We start from the raw sequence: 20,108 nt of genomic DNA on the forward strand, positions 1-20,108 counted from the left end.
CAGGTTCCATCCCCAGTCAGGGCACATACAAGAAGCAAACAAAAAACGTAATGAATGCATTAAGTGGAAAAACAAATCTCTCTCTCTTCCTTCCCCTCTCTCTAAAATCAATAAATAAAATTTTAAAAAGAGTTGATCAATGAGATAAGGAGAGAGGGTGTTAAAAATAATGAGAGTTTGTGTGTATATGTGTACACAGGAAAGATTGAAATTCTAGAAGATACTCACCAGCTTGTCAACTGTGGTTATTTCTGTGGGGGTATGTTTCAGATGAATTTACTTTCATCTTAGGCTATTCTGTAATTTTAGAATTTAGTCCAAGATAAGAATTACTTTTGTGTAATAGACTCAAACAGCATACACTTATAAAAAGTTAAACTTTTCTACACCCCTAACCCTCCCTCTTATCTATGATCCAGGGGTAACTACCTCTTTACAGTTTGGTACATATTCTTTCAGGCATTTTTGTCTACACTTACAGGAGAATGTATACAAATGTTCATATAAGTATACAAATGTGTATTTTATGTAATATAAATGGTATAGTAAATATTATGCATATTCATGTTTTGTTCTCAGCAATAAAAGTAGGATTCCTAAGTCATAAATATGGATCTACTTATTTTTTTAAATAACTGCAAAATATTTTAGTTTATAATCTATCCATTCAATTCTCTATAGATGAATATCCAGGTAATTTTCAATTGTTATTCCTAATAAATCTGCAGTGAATACCCTTGTATGTATCTTGAATGACTTTCATTATCAGGCAAAAATCATTTTTAATTTGGGGAAACAAAAATAACAAATCTCCTAATCAAAATAGTACTGAAAGAGAATATAGAGAAAAGACTAATCTGGGCTAAAGATATTAGACTAATTCCCAGCCTTAATGGAGAATTGGATAAAATGTGAATTAACTGTACATGTTACAGTTAGTCATATGTAACAGATTCTAGCAGCTGAGACAAAGATGGGTCCTGTCCCTCCCCAACCCTGGTTCCCGTAAGCAGCAGCCCAGAGGGAGGTCATCCAGGGCTGGTGTAAAGTAGCTTTAAGTTGTCAGTGGGGCCCAGGTTTTCTTAAGCTTCCTGCTCTGCTATCCTCCCTGTGGCTTTGGGCTTTATACTCACAGAATGCCTGCTCTACATCTAAGCATCTCTTCTACGGTTCAGGCAGGACATTTACACCTGTCCCTTAGACAAGTACCAGCTGGAGGTGGTGCATGCTCCTCAGACTGAATGTGTCCACAGCTGAATCTCAGCCTCTGCTGCTCCTGCCCTGCCAGTCCAGACTCTCTCCTGCTGAGCCCATGGCGGCCCCATCCACTGCCTCCCCTGAGCTTCAAAGTTTTGTGGCAACACCCAGTGAAGTCTCCTGTATGATCTAGCTTAGATTTTCCCTGATAACCCACAGCTTATCTGTCCACAGCACCCATCTAACACATCATTCCCCTGCTGAATACCGTGATGGCTCCATTAGCCTGGCATTCGAGGCTCTGTACGTGTTCTGCCTCATCTTCTACCCATCCCCCTAAGGCTCCTCTTTACAGCTAGAAGTTTCTGGAATGTGCTATGAGAGCTCTGTCACTATGCCTCTCCCTTTTTTACTGGGAATTCAGGTAAGCTAGGAGCTTGCCTTTCAGTTTTTTTTCACAAGCCATTGGGCTTATTTATGTGGCTCAAGCATTTTTTATTGTTACAACAGGATATGGTGAATTTGAAATGTGTTAACTTGGCTAGGCTGACCTACATTTCTCAGAATACCTGCTCTTTAATATTTGTGTTTAGAGTTGGCCACAGAGGGACCAGTGGGCGATCTGGAAGGCAGAGTAATGAGACGGTTACTTGTTGGCAGATAGGAAGTTGTTGCCCATCTGCCAACTAGACTCCCTACTGTGAGGCAGCACCTGGGCCCGGGGCTGCTCGGCCCCTCCCCACCCTCCATCAGCTGCCCCTTCTGGGCCAGGTGTGTGCAGCTCTGTGACACAGGCCAGTGGTGTGCCTGGCTGTGTGATACAGACCCTGGCTCCTGCAGGACACTCATCACAAGCTTGGAGGTAACCAGATTGCTGGGTTTCAGTCTGTCTTCATGGGCCAGCTCGTGCTGTGGGTCCTGGTTTGCTCTTAATCTCCCCATTCTACATCCATCCTCCCTCCCAAGCCCGCCCTGTGGACTTCAAGCTTCAACTTCAGACATAACGACAACAGCCTTACAGAGGCTGCTGGATCACTCCCACAACCCTAATGCCAAATCCCTATGCATATATGTGGAACATATTCAGGAAGAACAGTGGTCTCAGCTGTCATATTCAGTACCCCATGTAAATGATGGGTGTGAATGCTAACCTGTTTGACAGTTAACATAAATAGCACATTCTTACAGAATGTGATGACCGTTTTCCTGCTAGGCGGTGTCCACTAGACACAAGTTCCTTGAGACCTTGTCTGTTTTCTTCACTATTTTATTCCAAACCCTGGGGCAATGCCTGGCCCATGGGAGGCACTCAAGGAGTACTTGTTGAAGGAATGGGGACTCCTATTAAAATTGTGTTTACCTCTGGAATTTTCTCAAAGGTCCTGCCTTGTATATTCGGAAAATCTCTCACCCATCATAGCTGAGTTCAGGCATTCCTTCCTTTAGAAAATAGCTTGGTAAGCTGTTTTCAGTATTTCTATTATTTTATAACTAAATGTTTCTCCATCTACTTTATCAGACTATGAACTGTGGGGGAGCTTTGTCCAGCAGAGCCCCTGCAGCTGTGGAGGATGAGGATAAGTCTACCAAGACGTGATCTGCTTGGGGAAAAAAGATGGCCAGTCTCTCGAAGAAGGGCCTTGAGCCTGTTCCTCAATGGGCTTCTATCGGGTTTAATTTGCATAGGAATACAGGCTTTATATGTAAAGCTCATCAATCATTGTCAGGCGCTAAGGATCAAACAACAGATAACATTCAAAGAACTATGAGGGCTTTATTCTGAGTCAGGGTCAGATAGCTAAAGGGCCATAAAGATTTGGAAAACAAAGTCATTTTATGCTTGGGCCCTTATTGTTTAAACTGAGGGCATTCTTAGCAAAGCAGGTTTCACAGGATTTTATGCATTCTTTCTGAGGCCTGATTGCCCCAGAAACCTGCCTTTTCCAGCACAGGGCCACACCCACCTCTGACATTGTTTCAGGCTTAAGTCAGGTGGGGCAAGTAAAGCGGCCAAGAGATTAGTGGATTTCTTACAAACAGAATGAGGACTCAGGCTATGTCAAAGCCTTGGGGCAAGAGTCCATCACCCCCTTTTTCTATAGGCCCCCAAGTCCTTTCCTGAGGGCCCCTTCATGACCACGCCTATCTTAGGTCATCCCTCCCTTGAGGAATCTTACCTGTCATGGCTAACCAGTCATCTGACTGGGGCCAAGCAGGGTGAAGTAAAGGGAGCAGAGGCTGCACCCCTGATGGGAAGATAAGCTTTGTCTCCTTAGTGGCTTATGGCCCCAAGATCTCTTTACTCAGCCTTAGCCATGGGGGGTGTCACAGCTTCTCAAACCAGGCAGGGCGGTTCTGAACAATGAACTCCAAGGGCAGATATTTCATTGGGGTCACTTCGGCTCTCTACTGTAATGCACAGTACTGGATAATGTAGATTTGATGAATTTTTCAATTGAACATTACTATTTCCAGAGTGCATCAAAGCCCACAGGACTAAATTAGCTTAAGAAAAAGTAAAAGGTTGTTGTACACAAAGTATGCTAGGAAGAGTGGTTAAGCCTTTTAGAGAAATTTGCAACTTCTAATTATTTGTTACTAGGATCACAGCCAACCACTGTGGATGGCTCATTTCCTTCTTAGTATATGGCACCGGTCTGGGCGAATTTGTCCAGAATTTCTCCTTTTGTTGTTCAATGGTCAGGAGTCACAGATTCAAATGCCTTTAGGGATCAGCTAAGTCAGTAAGCGGAAGACAAAAGGCTTAGTGGAAACTGTGGCAAATGCAAGAGCACAGGCACCATCTCAAGTCTAGAGACTGTAGTGCACAAGGGAAAGGCGTGTGTGCCAAGAGCTTGCAGGGCACCCAGCATGCCTGGGCTTTACCTGAATGCCAAAAGTGACTTGGCCTCAGGTGCTGTCCCAATGGGCTTCCAGTGGGTTGCTCCTAAGAGCCGTGATAACTACATTTACAAATTGCTCAATGAGGGCATGAATTTCAGGTTTACTTCTCCTGGTGTCATTCCAATGTTCTCTGGGCACAGCTTCTTAAGGCAGAAAAATGACTTACAAATCAATAGCATTTTCCCCCCTTCATAGCTGAAAGTCTAGTGTACTTTCAACGGATATTTTAGGTGACTGCAATTGGTCTTTAAGAGTGATTACTTCTGTGTGTGCCCTGGAGTGGAAAGCTTCCTTAAATACGTGAATGTAATTTGATTTTTAAAAAAAGCCTGCTGTAATAAAAATGCACACTTTTTATATGAAGACACTATGAAACTTATTTAGGTGAACATTTATCATGTATAAGCACATTTAACAAAATTTTTTAATCCTCACACAAGAACATGTTTCCACTGATTTTGAGACAGAGAGGGAGAAACTTCAATGTGCGAGAGAAGCATCAAGCGGCTGCCCTCCGCACATACCCCAACAGGGGATCCAACCCCCTTCCTGGGCATGCGCCCTGACTTCATATCAAGCTCTCAGCCCTTTGGTGCACAGAATGACATGCCAATCAACGAAGCCATGCGTCCAGGGGAGGTATAAGCACCTTTTAATTTGTAATATTTATTACATTGTCATAGAAAAATAGGATTTATCTTTTATTTTTAAGTATGAAATTTTAATGACTTGGTTCTACCCACTGCTTAAAACCCACTGTTTAAAATAATGAAAGCCCTTTAGGTTAAGAGAAGGCTCTTAAAAATGCCCACTCTTCCTCCACAAACTCTTCCTGTCCGAAACTCTAGCCCCCACTCTGACAGTGAACATGAAGTTTCCCCTCTACAGTGCCACCATCCCTTCCCTTTCCCTTTCCATCCCCTCTCTACCTCTCCACTCCTCCTTCATAAAGCCTGCCTGCCCCAGCCCTGTTACTCTTCTCCAGGAAGTGAGGCATGTCATAAGCAATCTCTGAGCACATGTTTTGTAATTTTTGGACCTATTTCTTGTTCTCCTTTTTAAAGATTTTAAGATTTTATTATTTTTACAGAGAAGGAAAGGGAAGGAGAGAGGCAGAGAAACATCAGTGTGTGGTTGCCTCTCATGTGGGCCCCACCAGGGACCTGGCCCACAACCCAGGCATGTGCCCTGCCTGGGAATTGAACTGGTGACCCTTTGGTTCACAGCCCACACTCAATCCACTGAGCTACACCAGCCAGAGTTCTTGTTCTCCTTAATATCACATTAAAAACTTTACTCTCTACACTGATACAATGTCGATCTGTGATGTTGCTCTACACTATGGTCAAATCTCCACTCCCATATCCCTCCCGAGTGGCAACAGCCTCCTCTCCACCTGTCCAGGAGCTCGGCAAAGGGGACCTTGGGCTTCAGAGCATCATGCAATGCTGTTCATCTCTGACTTAGTCTTCTCAAACAACCCAGTACTCCTTCCAGATTATTCTATATAGCAATTTGCTTCTTATACCTTTATATCCTCTGCTTATTTAATTGGTCGTAATTTTTTTTGTGAATGACCTTTTTATGAAATAGTTTAACTTACATATGAGTATTATATAAAGGCAATAATGTCATATTAAAAACTCACTGCTTATTGGAGGAAAAATTAAACATCTAAAATTAATTGCTAAAATACTACTTTATTATTTTTTTTAAAAACCTGAGTTATTTGGAATCCCATGTGGACACAAATTTTAACTTATTTGGACCAGATAAGAAAAATCACAATGTGCTTTACTTTAGTGTAAAAATCAATTTATTATACAACAATCATACAGAATGTTTTTTCTCTATCTACCAAGAAAAACAGCTTCTCCTGCCCACCCTGGCCACTCCAATCATGATATTATGTTCTTAAGATATAAATACTTTCAGAAGAAAATCCACAAAGTAATATTCTTACTTCCCAAATAAGGAAGCCCCCAGGAAACAAGACAGAAATACCAGAAAGAACCAGAATGGCCTCTTACCCACAGGGTGCTGTGCCGCCCAGTGCAGTGCACGCTGGTTTGTCTCAAAATACAAGGAAGTGTTTTTCTCATGGGAATGCGAAGGAACTTATCCCCCAAAATGCCTAAACAGTTCAATATATAATTCTGAAGAGTTGAAAATTTCTGTTTAATTATATTAAATGTTTTTTCTGTTAGTTTAAAAAATCGGGGGAATTATTAACAAATGTGCTGTGGTATTCATTTAAAAGTTTTCATTTTCCTATGAGTAAGAGAAAATTTATTTGGGAAAACTCATTGTCTATTTTTTAACAGGTAATACAGATATTTAAAAATAGTTTCATTTTAGGAAAATCACATTAAAAGAACACATTGTGTTTCTTAAAGTTGTAACACTTAATGACAGGTTAAAATATTTACCTGATTCAATTTTTGTGGCTAAGATTTCATAGCTTTGTGTAATTTAACTGGCCCTTGAATGGTTTAAGGCTACAAGTGTTTTATTAAGCTTTTCTAGAATTAAATCCCACTTGGAAATAAGCATCCTGAAACCTGTAATTACACTGAGTGTGAAAGTGTAAACCACCCAAGTTCTCCTGTTTGATCTGAGAGGTTCCCGCCGCACCCACTTCCAGCTCCTTGGTTTTGCTGTCTGCTGCACAATGGCGGCCCCCCTCGCTCTGCGGCCACGAAGCCCGCGAGGGGCCTCCTGAACTGCAGGTATGAGGAGGAGCGGTGAGACTTTAGGTACTTGTTGACGATTAAAATAAACTGAATACAGTGAGTGACCAGTGATGTCTGCCTTCTGTCTGAATCACATTTTTACTGGGAATGGTCTTTGAGAACAGATTTTGGTGCATGTCTGATACCTAAAAAAGCAGCAGAGTCCGGCTGCTCCACAGGCTGTCTCCTTAGCCCAACTTGTGTTTGTCATGGAGCAGCAGTAACAGCTGTACTCGAAGCTAGCCCTTGTTTTAAGATGAGTTTTGGAAGAGAATAAATCTTTTAACAACACAGTAATAATATGATGAAAGTGGGGGTTAAGCACCCTAGAGCAAGTTGGCTTTAGAAAACCATTTACAAAAATAAATCCAAGGGTAGGTGGTATCAGGTAGAGATGTCTGTTCAACAGAAATCGATCAACAAGTAGAGGAGGGAATGTTATGGGCCCAACACTTTCACCAGGAAGACTAGTCCTAGGTCAGTCACCTTCCAAAAGGTGGGCCAGATTCCTGAGTGGGTAGTTCACATGAAAGGGAAGATAAAAAAGTCGGCACAATGTCAGTGCACAATATAAGTACAAAAGTCAGTGTTCTTACTTTTGAAACAGGAAAAATAATTAAGAAACTAGAGTTTGGAGGCGGGAAGCATAAAAGGACAGAAAGGCACTCCCCAACAGACTGGATGTGCTGGGGCAATGGTGACAACGCCTTTCCAACACTTGAGCATTTGATGTCAACATTGTGACCTAACTGTTTCTGAAGAAGGTACATGGGATAAATAATCACTTTATAGGGGATAAATCAGCATCAAATCTTCAGAAAACATTGTTTCCATTCTTGGTACAACGTAATAGTGAGTAACAGTCCCACATATAGAGGAGGAAGGAAACAGCCATTAATGACCTCCTGTGCTTTTGCGCTGAATTCTTGGCACAGATTATATTACCTGAGCTGGAAAAAGATGTGCTGAGTTTGCCACATCGGCACTTTTCACTGTGGCTCATTACCAGCCGATGGCTGAGTACTGAAATCTTTCTATAGTCCTCCGATTTTTACTTACTGTTTTCAAAAACGTAACCTGCAAAGACTGGTAGCAGGTTATTTGAGAATAATATTCACAGAGAGGTTCACAATAAACAGGTGACAAATTCAATATCTCTTTTTCCCCAATTGCTCTGTTAATTCTTAGATTTAGAAATGTTCCAGTGGCTTATCATTCCAATGAAGAGGGCAGACTGGACTCGAGTGCTCGCTCAGGAGGGGGGCAGCCAGGTTTAGTTAGATTCTGCTTCTAAATACTGACCACTGTCACTAGCTAACCTAGGGCGACTTAACATGAGAGGTAGACATGAATAATTAAAACTGAGGAACAACTATTCGAAGCCCCTGAGCTATGAGTGTTTGGCAGATTTTTTTCTTTCAAGAAAAACTAACATTCAAAATTTAAAAAAAATATACAAGTTTCATTACCATATCGCTATGCTGAAAATTAAGACTGGTTGTGGGAATTTGACAGACACACAGCTTGAGAAAGTTTTGCTAGATTTTCCTTTATGATCCCATTTTAATATCTTTTGGGGTTGATTCCTAAAGGAACAGAGGGACTGATTATGACTGATAATTATTGCTTAATATAGACAGATTACGAAATACCCTGTATTAGGAGATAAGTAACTTTTTCTTTTAAACATTTTCACGTGAACAAAACTCTAAACTTTTAATTTGAAGACTTGCTGTGAAAAACAATGCTCCATGTTTCCTGGCTTTGTGTGTGTATAAGGCATTATGAAGACAGTTTCTGGTGGGGGGTTAAGTCTGGGGAGAGGAGGGAAAGCGAGAGAATGTTGTACCAGGTCTGAGGTCTACGAGCTCAGCCTTACCTCGGTGCTTACAGAAGTACTCAGTTAACATATGAACCTAATAGCAAGATACTAATACATTCTGGGCACAAATGATTCATAAACTCAAAAGAAATTAGTGTATGCTAAAACATAGATAACTTTCGATTCAATCTTTGCCTTGAAAGCCAAGTGAATGTTAGGCTATTGTGTATGCTTTGTCTGTTACTTGACGTTTACTGTGCTTTCTTGTTTATTACTCCATTAGTTGCAGTGAAGTAGGTTTTGGAAAACCCATTCTTAACTTCTTTCCCTGCCGGTGCCTCTTCCACCTCTTTCTTCATTGGCTTTTTTCGGTATGTCTGTGGGATGTGTAACATTTTGAAGAGAAAAAGAAAGAAAAAAGAATTCTTTAATAAGATCTTGTCTCTCACGTGGCAGATAGTCTAAAATAGTACATGATTTTCTTAGATACGGGACTTTCTAATAAGAATTCTTGTTTTTAAGATGAATTTTTTAAGCTTCTGGTTAAGATAAAAATAAGATGAAAAGAGGACATATGTATGAAACCTAATGAAAGGCTGTTTCTTCCACCTTATCAGCATAGTATTTATGCACTATGAGATTAGTATTCAATTTATTCTGCATTAGTTGCTTACTTGGAAAGGATTTAAAAATCTGTTTTTCAATGGAGGTATAATTGACATATAGTAGTTTAAGGTATACAACATAATGACTCAAAATTTGTCTACGTTGTGGCAATATCAGTGCAATTAAGTCTAGTTCACACTCATCACCACATAGACTTTTTCCTTGTGATGACAACTGTGAAGATCTAGTCTCTAAGCAACTTGCAAATGTACAATACAGTAGTAACTGTAGTCACTATGCCATTCACCACATCCCCATGACTTATTTATGGACTAATTTTTTAGTAATACAGTTCAAGTGAAAAGAGTGGTACTTGTTATTTTAAAAGTACTAGTACCTGGGATTTTGGCTTGATTTAGATTTTGGCAAATATATTTGCTATTGTGACAAAACACCTGATCTCATCTCATTTTTAAGGGTTAAGACTAAAAGAACATAGTTTTGACAGACTAAGAGTCAATGGAACCAACAAGCAGAATTCAAGCTTGGAGCGCCGGCTGGCGGCCCCTGCTGGGCACCCTCCACTTCTCTCCGAGTTTCCTCACCAAATGGCTCCCTCGGCTTTCCTGTAACAGTCAGCTTTTTAAATTCTTTTTTCTGGTTTTGTTTGGTTCTATGAATGGTTATTCCTTTACACATTCTAAAACTTCTGTCCCTTACAGCAGACGAAGCCTAGGCAGTCCAATTCCAGAAACCCCAGAGCTGGAAAGCCTTCCAAAGCTCCACTCCCACAGCTGTGCTTCGTGACAACCACTGTGGCTTGACCGTCAGCAAATGCAAATTGAAAAATCAGAAAGCATTTGTTCGTTTGAAGAAGAAAATATAGTTAAATATGATTTCAGGAGTACTGTTTTGAACATAAATGTACATTCTCATTTTTTTCATGATGTTTGCTATTTCTCCAGCCCACAGAGGAGAGCGATTTAAATCTGCAACCACCTGAGGCCCGTGCTCTCATCACTTTCATCAGTTCTTGTATAACAGAGTTGCTCTGATGTTGCATTCTGAAGCACTCTTCCCTTTAAATTGTTAAGTAAAAAGAAAATGACACTCAAGAAAAAGTCAATGTAAACTTTGCACACTGCTTTGTCTTAAAATAATTCTTTTTCAGATAAATAGCCTATCATATCACCGTAGCTGATATGGAAAGTTTTTTTAGTGTTGGACTCATTAGGCCTAAGTTTTTCTCCACTTGTTACCAGTAGACAGTCTGTCCAGAGCATCAAGGGAGTCTCTGCCCATTGGCCAAGATGGTGGCAGGTTCTTACACTGAGCCGCAAAAGGCTAGCAAGATAACTGGATAGAGAAAAAAGTCCTCCCTGCTTCTACTACCAGATTGGAGGTGGAACCAGGGGTAGCAAGCACATGCTCCACAGAAATCAAAATGGTGCAGGAGGAGGTTCAGGCCTGTCAGTCTAGCCTGGAGAAAGAAGGGATTGGTTGGGAGGTGGATCCAAGCAAAGCATGTGAAAATTTGGGAAGTTCATTGGTTATTTTTTTGAGAAAACACCTGGTCCGTCCCACACCCGAACTAATATAATCCCAGGGGAAGAAAGAAACATATTCTCTCTCTTTCTCCACCTGGACTCCATGGTGTACTGGCCTCTTCTCTCTGTGGACCACCTTGCTACTAAGGCCCACGGCCTCCTGGAAGGAGCCTCTCTGGCTCTCTCTTGCCCACCTGCTGACGCACTTGCTGGTGCATTCACATTCTCTCTCCTGAAAGTACATGGCCTCGCAGCCCTAGCAACCTCATGGCCCCTGTCTGCGTGGCCTCCACAAGCAGGCTCCAGAGGGAAGCTGAAACGAACAGCAGCCAGGAACAAAGTATGCTACCTCGACGCAGACTATGGCCACTTAGCAGCTGCCTGTGAGCTTCAAAGGACTGTACTTTAAAATGGAACAGGAACTGTGGACAACGCCTTTTTTCTTGGTTTTAAGGAGTAGGTAGGCTTTTAGACAGGAGTATCCACCATTCTCGCAGATCACACAGCACCTGAATAAAATCTCTTTCCTTTTACAACAGCATCTGCCTCACAAGTTTGGCTTTTGTGGACACAGGCAGCCGAATATCCCCTTTTTCTGTTACTTTCAGACTTCAGACTTTGGCAGCATAGTGTAAATATATGTGCAAATATGTTTATGTGCACATGCATGATACTTTTGATAAAACTGTGTATGTATTCATTGAGAAAGTCTAATACACTGCCCAATAGACTGGCAGTGGTTGTCCTTTGAGAAGGAGCTCCTTTGTTGGGAAAGGAGTTTGAAATGCAGGTTTCATTTTTTTACTTTGTGCATCTCTATTATTTGAATTTACCAACAAGCACGTGCTACTGTAGTATTTAATTGGTAAAATTAAAGAAATATATAATGCAAAAAGTGCACAGTCTATTATGTTTTACCACTGAATATTTCGATTTAACTTACCTGAAAATAAAAATTTAAGAACAGGATGACTAATGTAAGCATGTAAGAAGACTGGAAGATGAGACACCCGAAGGGGAATCCGCACGGTTTCACGACAGCACTCATGGTGTGGGTGATGGTGAGCACGAACTGCACCTGGGAGGGTGGGAGAAGGGGCAACCATGCTGAGGGAGCCAGGCTGGGCCGTATAAAAACCACTGTGAGGTTTTATATCTTTAGAAGTCAACTACTCTTATCTCCTAAATTTTGCAGGAATAAAAAACAAGAAAATGCTAAAGCATCCCACTACTTAACCTAGAAACTTTATTTGAAGTTATATTAGTAACTATAATTGCTCATTAATTTTCTCATGGAAAAGTAGCAGTTGAAATTATTTAGATAAAAAATGACAACATCAACATTGATTTTAAAGTATTCACCTACATTTCACAGCAAGGAATAAGCTAATTGCATGCACAAAGGACGTTTAAACACACAAGGTTTCATTCTTAAAAGGCCAGTTTTAAGAGCAAACAGGCAGCTTCATCACACATGGAAAAACTCTGATGTTTAAGCAGTCTGGGATTCCTATTACCTTTCTCCATCCCTGAGAATATTTAGAAGCTTCACATGGGGAAGAGATGAAAGGAGGGAGGACATACCAGTTGAGCTTGTGTGAGATATTTCTTCCACCAAAGATACTTGTGCATCGATGGAAACACAGAGAGTCCATAGTAGGAATACATCAGAATGTGGATAAAACTGTTCAAAGTGGGTCCAAAGAAGCCTACAAAAGCACCATATAATTACTGCTCTTTTAGAAAGTAAAACTGTTCATTTTTTTTGTCAAGTGAGACCCTTCCTGTTCATCATAGAGATGAATAGCAAGTATGGCACTAACAATTCACACTGATACACTCACTCTGCTATTACTCCAGGACTCAACAAAAGTCACTGGCATGGGACCAAACTGAACAGTGCTTCAGAGTGCTACCCAAACAGGTAATTCCTGGTTTGCAAAGGTGTCGCTGTCCCTTTACCTGTTAGCTAATTGGGGAGGAAAGAAATGTTACGTTAAAGCGAAGGGCAGAATTTCTTTAAGAGAGAAGTGTCTTTGCTTTAGCTAAGCCTCTAATGAGCCCATTTGGTTGTAGAGGGAGCCTTCAGTACATGCCTGACGGGGGTGCTCAAAAGTCAAGGAGAATATGTTGCTCCTTATAATGAAGTACAGAAAACCTATCTGAAAGGGACCTAGGAACCAGGACATGATGGGGAAGGTGAGATAATACAGGAGAGAAGGGTCAGCAGGACAGGAAAAGGCTGCAACTGAGGAGCGATTGGCCAGTGAGACCTTCCCAGTCGCTGAACCATCTCACGGACCTTTAGGGCAAAGATGATCTAAAATCCAATTTTAGGGTATTTTCAGTGATAAGCTGTGCTGAAGCACTTCCCCAGCCACTGCCATCACCTTCAAGAAATCTTTCTAAACTGCTGTCAGTGTGGGTGGATGGTATTTCACCACACCAAGAACAAAGGACCACATTCTATGTTGCTCAACTAAGGTTTGAAAAGGTACAGCTGCAAGAGTAAGATGCCAGAGGTAGATTACTCGCTGGAAATGGAACACACTATTGTGAAGGTTCAATCAATTGATGTGTAAAGTGCTTACTAGTGTTCACTTTGCACCAGGTATTGTTCTGTGTGCTAACTCGGGATCCAGGGGCTGGGGCAGGAGAGGCTGGGGAGCCGGAGGACTTCTCACTGTGTCCCTGTGGATATGTTACTTTGACTTTGTAAATTTTGATTTTTCTCACCTAGGAAACTGTTATAATAGTAATTACTTCTTAAGGTTGTGGTAGGATTAACTGAGATAATAAATACTATATAATCAAAAAGGTACTAGGCATGTATTTGTTAATTAATCAATTTAAATTCTCTAGCCTGGTTTCCCAATCCTGGGTTAGAGATCTGGATAAATGCAAATTAATGAGTAAGGAACAAAAGGAGTAACACCATGCATCTAGCAAGTCCTTAATGAACACTGGCTGGAATAACTTGTTAAGGTACTTGAATTTATAAAAACACAAAATACAATTTCAGAGTACCAGGAAGCACAATATTAGTGATATTTTTTTTACCCACCAGAGTTTTCATTTCCATCAATTTCCACAAATTATAAGTAGTTGCTTATAATTTTAATAACATTCTAGATTGAATACTAATAATATTCTAGATAAAATACAGTTCACATAGTATTTTATTCATAGGAATTCTACGTCTTCGCACAATGATTATTTGAGACTGACTTTTATATGCTTAGTGATTTGTAATGAAAATGTTGACAATCATAAAAATACTTAACCTTGATATTGTCATTTGGCGTTGATTATAGTATAAGCCTATTGTAGTCTTAATAACTAAATTCAAGAAACTAGACTCTGTCAGGCTAGGAGAGGTGTGAAGAGCGCCTCTTTCTCTGCCCACTGCACCCCCAGCAATTTCCTTCTTCACACTGTGGTGTAAGTTTTCATCTTCACAGTCACTGACATATCCAAATATCCTTGGTTTAAAAAAAAAAGAAAAACAAAAACAAAAAAACCCAACCTCATCTGTATAAGATCCTAAATCCTAGAAAAAATCATTTTGACTTGAGTTTCACCTGTTCTGATTTTTCACTATTTTTTAATTCTTATGTATATGATTACCTCTGGGCTTCGCCAACTGAGGGTCATAAAGGACCCAATGAGGGAGGACTCAAGAGTTGGAAAATTTTAGTTTAAGGTAATAGTTAATAAATCTAGCAGTTAATGAATATAAAAAACTGTTGTTTCAGGAACTGCAGGTACAGCCCACATTGACTCCAGGAAACCACAAGAGATTGACCTTTGGGCTCCAGAAAAGACCATAAGCAGTCAAGGTGGTATCTAAGCCACTGTGTTCCAGGGAGAGACGTTCCACTCCCCAGGACACAGATGAAGAAAATCGTCCAGGACACAGGATACAGATAAATAAAATGACTGGTCAGCAGATGAAAGGATGTTGGGAAATTGCTGGACTGCAGCTTTTATCTGATTAATCTCTTTCCTGAATTCCAAATCTCTTACCTACGCTTTTCCCCCTTGAATTCCATACTCCTTACCTACACCGCTGCCCCTTTATAAAAAAGACTGGCTTCAAAAATGTAAGACAGTTCATAAAGGTACAAACCCACGGTCTTCTCAGATCGCCAGCCATCTGAATAAAGCGCCCATAAAGATCCAATCCCTGTCTCTGCTTATTGGGTCTGGTAGGTGACAGGTGACACGAACACCGGCTTTTTCGGTTACCTCATTACTAAATCAATGCAGTGAGAATTGTCATCCGTTTTTTTAAGTGAAATAGAATTTGAAAAAATATATATACAGAACCAGGATAAATACTGTCCCATGAAAGTTTTGTTTCATTCAAAATATATACATATGAATGAATGGATTGTGATGTGGAACATACTGTAGTTCTTAATTTTAAAAAAAGTCAATACTCTGATATGTCAGCAATGCGGCTTTAATTTTTCAGAATGGAAACACAGTCCCCAAAATTTGAAATGACTGACCCTACACCACTGCCAAGTGGTGATTATAAAAGGTGCTACACTTGCTTGTTCAACCCCAAGTATTGGAGTGAAACTGCTCCAGGTAGGATATGTGCTTCTGGTCACTGGGCACTTGGTACAAGGAAAAGAAAATATTGTTAAAATTTAAGGTAATACTCAGACTTTGCCAGTATCAAAGACCAGGAAAAAATGTTCCTTGGCAAACATGTGCTTCCCTGCATGACGCTGCAGGCTATGCTGTGGTCTTTCTTCCCTCTCTCCTGATCTGCATGCAATTCTCAACACAAAAGACATGCTAGAGGTCTTGCAAGACCCACTACACAGAACTAAAAATTGACAAAATAACTTACTTTGCCCACAAGGTATCCAGTTCAAAACACACCACCAGATGTTAAACATAGAGGCATGATGATACACATGAAGAAAAGTAATCTGACTGGTTTTTTTCCGCAAGACAAAGAATATCGTGTCCAGGAACTCTATTAATTTGGAGAAGTAGTACCACCATAACACCTTGGCTACCTGTAAAAATTTTTTAAAAGGAAAAAATAAAAGGCAAGCAATAAAAAGGCCCCGCGTGCTGCCTCCCCTCTCAGCCTCCTGTGTGTCCTGTGCTTCCCTGGCGCACATTTCTCTCAGACTACTGAAAAAGCACCTTCCAGGCATCTTTGCCTCCAGTTTTTCCTCACTCCCAGCAATCCAACCTAGCCTAGTACTATTATCTTTCCAAAATACATGTCTGATCAAACTAGTCCTCTACACCTACAGAACCAATTCATATGCCTCTTAAAAACCTTTTCTCTGGAACTCTACCTCTCTTTTTTCTTTTCTCAGGCTGAATCAACTGCTTCTTCATTTATATTCCCAAATTACTTTATGCCTCTATTTCAATAACCATAACAAAGCACACTTAGTGTTATGAATCGATCTTTTCCAACAGAATGTAAATCACTTGAAGGCAGAGACTGTCTGTCTCACCTCTGTTTAGGGCCCAGCACTGGAAAGACCACCACTGTTGCTACACGAGATTTAACTGTGTATCCACTCATCTAATGTACGTGTTTTACCTCTAAAATTATACTACCCAATAGCAGTCTACGACTACTCCTTTCATGTCTCTTCCTTAGAAGAAAAGATTAAAAATCCAGATGCTTTCCTTCCTCACTGGCAGCAATATGACATGATTACCACTCCTTTCCCTCCCGAGTCTGCTAGCACCACCAGACAGAAACAGGACACACTACACAAGAGGAACTTGGAGATCAGGGTACACGCTCTGCAGTCTGCTTCTCAAGATGAGGTGTGGTGGCTTCCATCTTAACGTTTGAGGTAACAAGTAAACCTTTAAACATATTAAACTGTAAGTATATACAATACATATATGCAGCAATGACCTCTAGAGAACTGTATGATATCCCAAAGTGTACTGGTATATGATAATACTTTAGGGTTGCCTAAAAAATCTGTATAGCTTTTTCTGTAAAATTAAAAAAACACATATTTCATTTTCACAAATAACTTTATTGATTTGGATATTTTGAGTGTGTTGGCTATCTCTCGAGTTGATTGCTCTCAATCAAGGTCCTCATTTGATTGTTATCAACTTCAAATGGTCTACGCAACCATGCAGCATCATCTAGTAAGAAATCTCCAGCATGAAACTTCACAAACCACTTTTGACAGGTTTGATCAATCACTGCACCTTCTCCACACACTGCATAAATCTTCTTTTTTTCCTGCATGTTAGTTCCCTTTTTACCTTTCTTGAAATATTAAGCATAATATGCAGAAAACGTTACATATTTTCTCCCATCTTCAATATTAAAATTACTACACAAATACCAATTTTGGTAAGTTTTTTTAAACGCACACTGGTAAGACAGCTGTCACAGTATAATCTAACAAAATTGTTCTGAATGAGGTTAAAGACAACTAAGTGTTACTAGAGCCATCTTATAAAAAAAACAACAACTAACTTTTTGGCCAACCCAATGTATTAGAAATCAAGTGAATGTAGAGAAATTTATATATCTTACTTTTTTGTATTATAGGTTTGAAGATGCTTAAAAAATATACATCTTAAAAATTTTAATTAAAAGGTTTTTAACCATCTCCCTTATTGATAACCCATGCTTTTTATTGTGGAAATTTTCAAATAGTCACAAATATAGAGAAAATAAGTGTAATGAACCTTTTGGTATCTATCACTGAATTTCAAAATTTTCAATATGATTTCAAACTTGTTGAATCAATTCTATTTCCCACCACCATTTTTTGGTGGGGGGGGCAGTGTAGCATAAAAGCAAATCCAAAGTATATAATTTTATCTATAAAAACTACTAATAAGGAGGTTTCTTTTGTTTTAACATAATCACCATGACATTATCTTATGAAATTAACAATTGCTTAATTTCTTCTAATAGCCTAGTCAATGTTCAAATCTATCTCAAAAATGTCTTCTTATAATTCATTTAAATCAGGATCTAAACAAAATCCAGCTTCCATTTCTCTGATATAGTTCTTAAGTCTCTTCTAATCAATAACTCTCCCTCACCTTGCTCCCCTCTTTTCTCTCATGTCTTTTACTCTTAAAAAAGCTAGGTCAGTTGTTGTATAGAATTCTAATATTATTAATATTAGGGATTTGGATTAATATTATGGATTTCTGTTTTCCTAGTGTTATTTAACTTGTTTCTCTATCCCCCACTTTTTGTGTAATAATTTAGACTTACAGGCTTGATCGGATTCAGGTTTAAGGTTTTGGGCAGGAAGGCTTCACAGGAGGTTCAGTGTACTTCCTATCATATCACATCAAGAGGGACAGAATTTCCCTTCCTCCCCCTTCCCTCCTTCTCTTTTCTCTCTTTCCTTTCTTCTTTTCTCCCTTCCCTTCCCTTTCTCCTTCCTTCCATCTGATCTTATTTGTTATCCTAGGAAATCTCATTTTTGCACGGATTCAGACTTAGAGGTAGAAGCTCTCAAAAAGGGCAGTCTACATCTCTCGGCAACCTATTCCTAGAGTTCTTCTCTGACTATCTTCATTGTTTTAGCCAAAAGTTTAGCATATTCTGTGGCCTCTTCCTTATTTTTATTAGTATATTGTTTCCGCAAAGCAGTATGCTGATGCCTGTGTTGCAGGACATGTGGAGAAAGAAGATGCTGAACCTTGGGTGCTTGATCCTTGGTATCTTACCTTCTTTTTTTAGGGGCTTTTTCACAACATTTTGTGGACAGCATCTTCTTTAGAGAGACTGGAAAGTTTGTAGATGCTGCTAGCTCTTTTGAGCCCCAGGCTATGACAGTACTATCAGTGAGACGGGAGTATCTTTCTGGGTCAATTTTCACAATGACCAAATTGAAAAACACTCAGATTAGTGCCCACGATTCAACCCCACAGAAACTTGCACTTTCTTTCTCCAGGCCTCCTTGGTCTACAACAGGAAGGCTCCTTACTCAGCAGCCAGCACACACGGCCAAGGTTCCAGACGTCCTGCTTCATGGGGCAGCCCTGTCATTCCCACCACTGATTCGAACCATATAGTTGTGCTGTTCTTCTTCCAGAATGTCAGCAGCAACTTACGTGGCCACACACTTCTCATAAAAGGTACAGAATTTGTGGCTGGGGAAGAAATGTTCAGCTTCACCCTGAAGCAGCCAGCCACCTCTGAGATCCCAGGAAAAAGAGGGGCATCATTTCTGATACTGATGTATAGTGAGACCAGGTGTTAACAGCCTAATCCAATCATTGTGAAGTTTCCATTCAACCTTCACCCCACAGTTTTATCATTTACAGACCATTGCTGTCTAGACCAAAACTTCACTAGGAATTGCAAAATAGTAATTTTGATTCTCTTGTTACTTATGCCTTTATTTCCTTCTATAGAGAAGAACTCTTCCTCTTTGGAAATTCACATATGAAAGGCAAGAAAACATTTGATTCTCTCCCTTTTAACTTTTTTCTACAATGAGTTGGTGTCTTACCAACCTTTAAAAAACAATGAGGGTTTTTTAGCATCATTTTAAACGTACGGTTTTAAAAATAAATTTAGTATGTTTCAACTCACCAGTCAGTATTCTTTTTGGTACTCAAACTGTCCCCCAGCAGTGGGAGTTCCTTACGAGGTAGCTCCTCTGTCTTTTTGTCAAGACTCTAGCAGTCATGGATATTTCCCTTGTTTTCTGTCATAGGAGGTTCTGGATTCTTCCTATATACCTTTCCCACCCCAACCAAAAACTGGCCAATTCTTTAAGAACCTCTCCCTCCTGTTGGCAAATTATAGTATTGAGGGACCAATCTGGGGATTCATTGATCACTATGCTGAGTTGTCACAGACTAACTAGGTCTTTTCAGTACAGAGAGCTGAAAACATGTCTGTTTTAGAAAGAATGAAGTTAGTTCTGATATATCCTATTAATGGGTTTCATTTAACATATTTATTGATATCTTCTTTCTTTTGTTTAAATATTAATTGTAATGATATTAACACTACTACATACTTACTTTATCCCACAGTGTACCTATAACAATCTCAAAAAAGTAATACACATATTTTTATTAATAGCAAACAAATAAATTCCTGAACACTGTTAAGATATATCTCACTAAGGATGTCCAGTCAAAACACTGTGTTTTAATGTTACTTGAAATAATTGTACTTAGGGTGGTTATGTTACCAACTTAATATATGGGTGTATTCACTTATTTTAGTTTATTTCCAAGTTTTTTGGGGAATCAGCCCTGCTTTCTTTTTAGACTTAATTTTTTTATAATTATGTAAAAAACGCT

At 39.7% G+C, this 20,108-nt stretch overlaps 1 protein-coding gene across 1 annotated transcript in view; it reads right to left on the minus strand.

Moving 5' to 3' along the window:
* Positions 1-5,899: 5,899 nt before the first annotated feature.
* The window catches only part of ELOVL2 (ELOVL fatty acid elongase 2), an 83,959-nt gene continuing 69,750 nt past the window's right edge, over positions 5,900-20,108 (minus strand). Inside the window, exons 5-8 of the mRNA XM_037152888.2 lie at positions 15,673-15,844; positions 12,393-12,517; positions 11,752-11,886; positions 5,900-9,032 (exon numbers count right to left, since the gene is read on the minus strand). Of these exons, the coding sequence (XP_037008783.1) occupies positions 8,907-9,032; positions 11,752-11,886; positions 12,393-12,517; positions 15,673-15,844 (558 nt within the window). The 3' untranslated portion in view covers positions 5,900-8,906. The remainder of the gene's footprint in view (positions 9,033-11,751; positions 11,887-12,392; positions 12,518-15,672; positions 15,845-20,108) is intronic.

This window comes from Artibeus jamaicensis, unplaced genomic scaffold, assembly GCF_021234435.1.
Source record: "Artibeus jamaicensis isolate MK-2021 breed Jamaican fruit bat unplaced genomic scaffold, CSHL_Jam_final contig_482, whole genome shotgun sequence".
Lineage (NCBI taxonomy): Eukaryota > Metazoa > Chordata > Mammalia > Chiroptera > Phyllostomidae > Artibeus > Artibeus jamaicensis.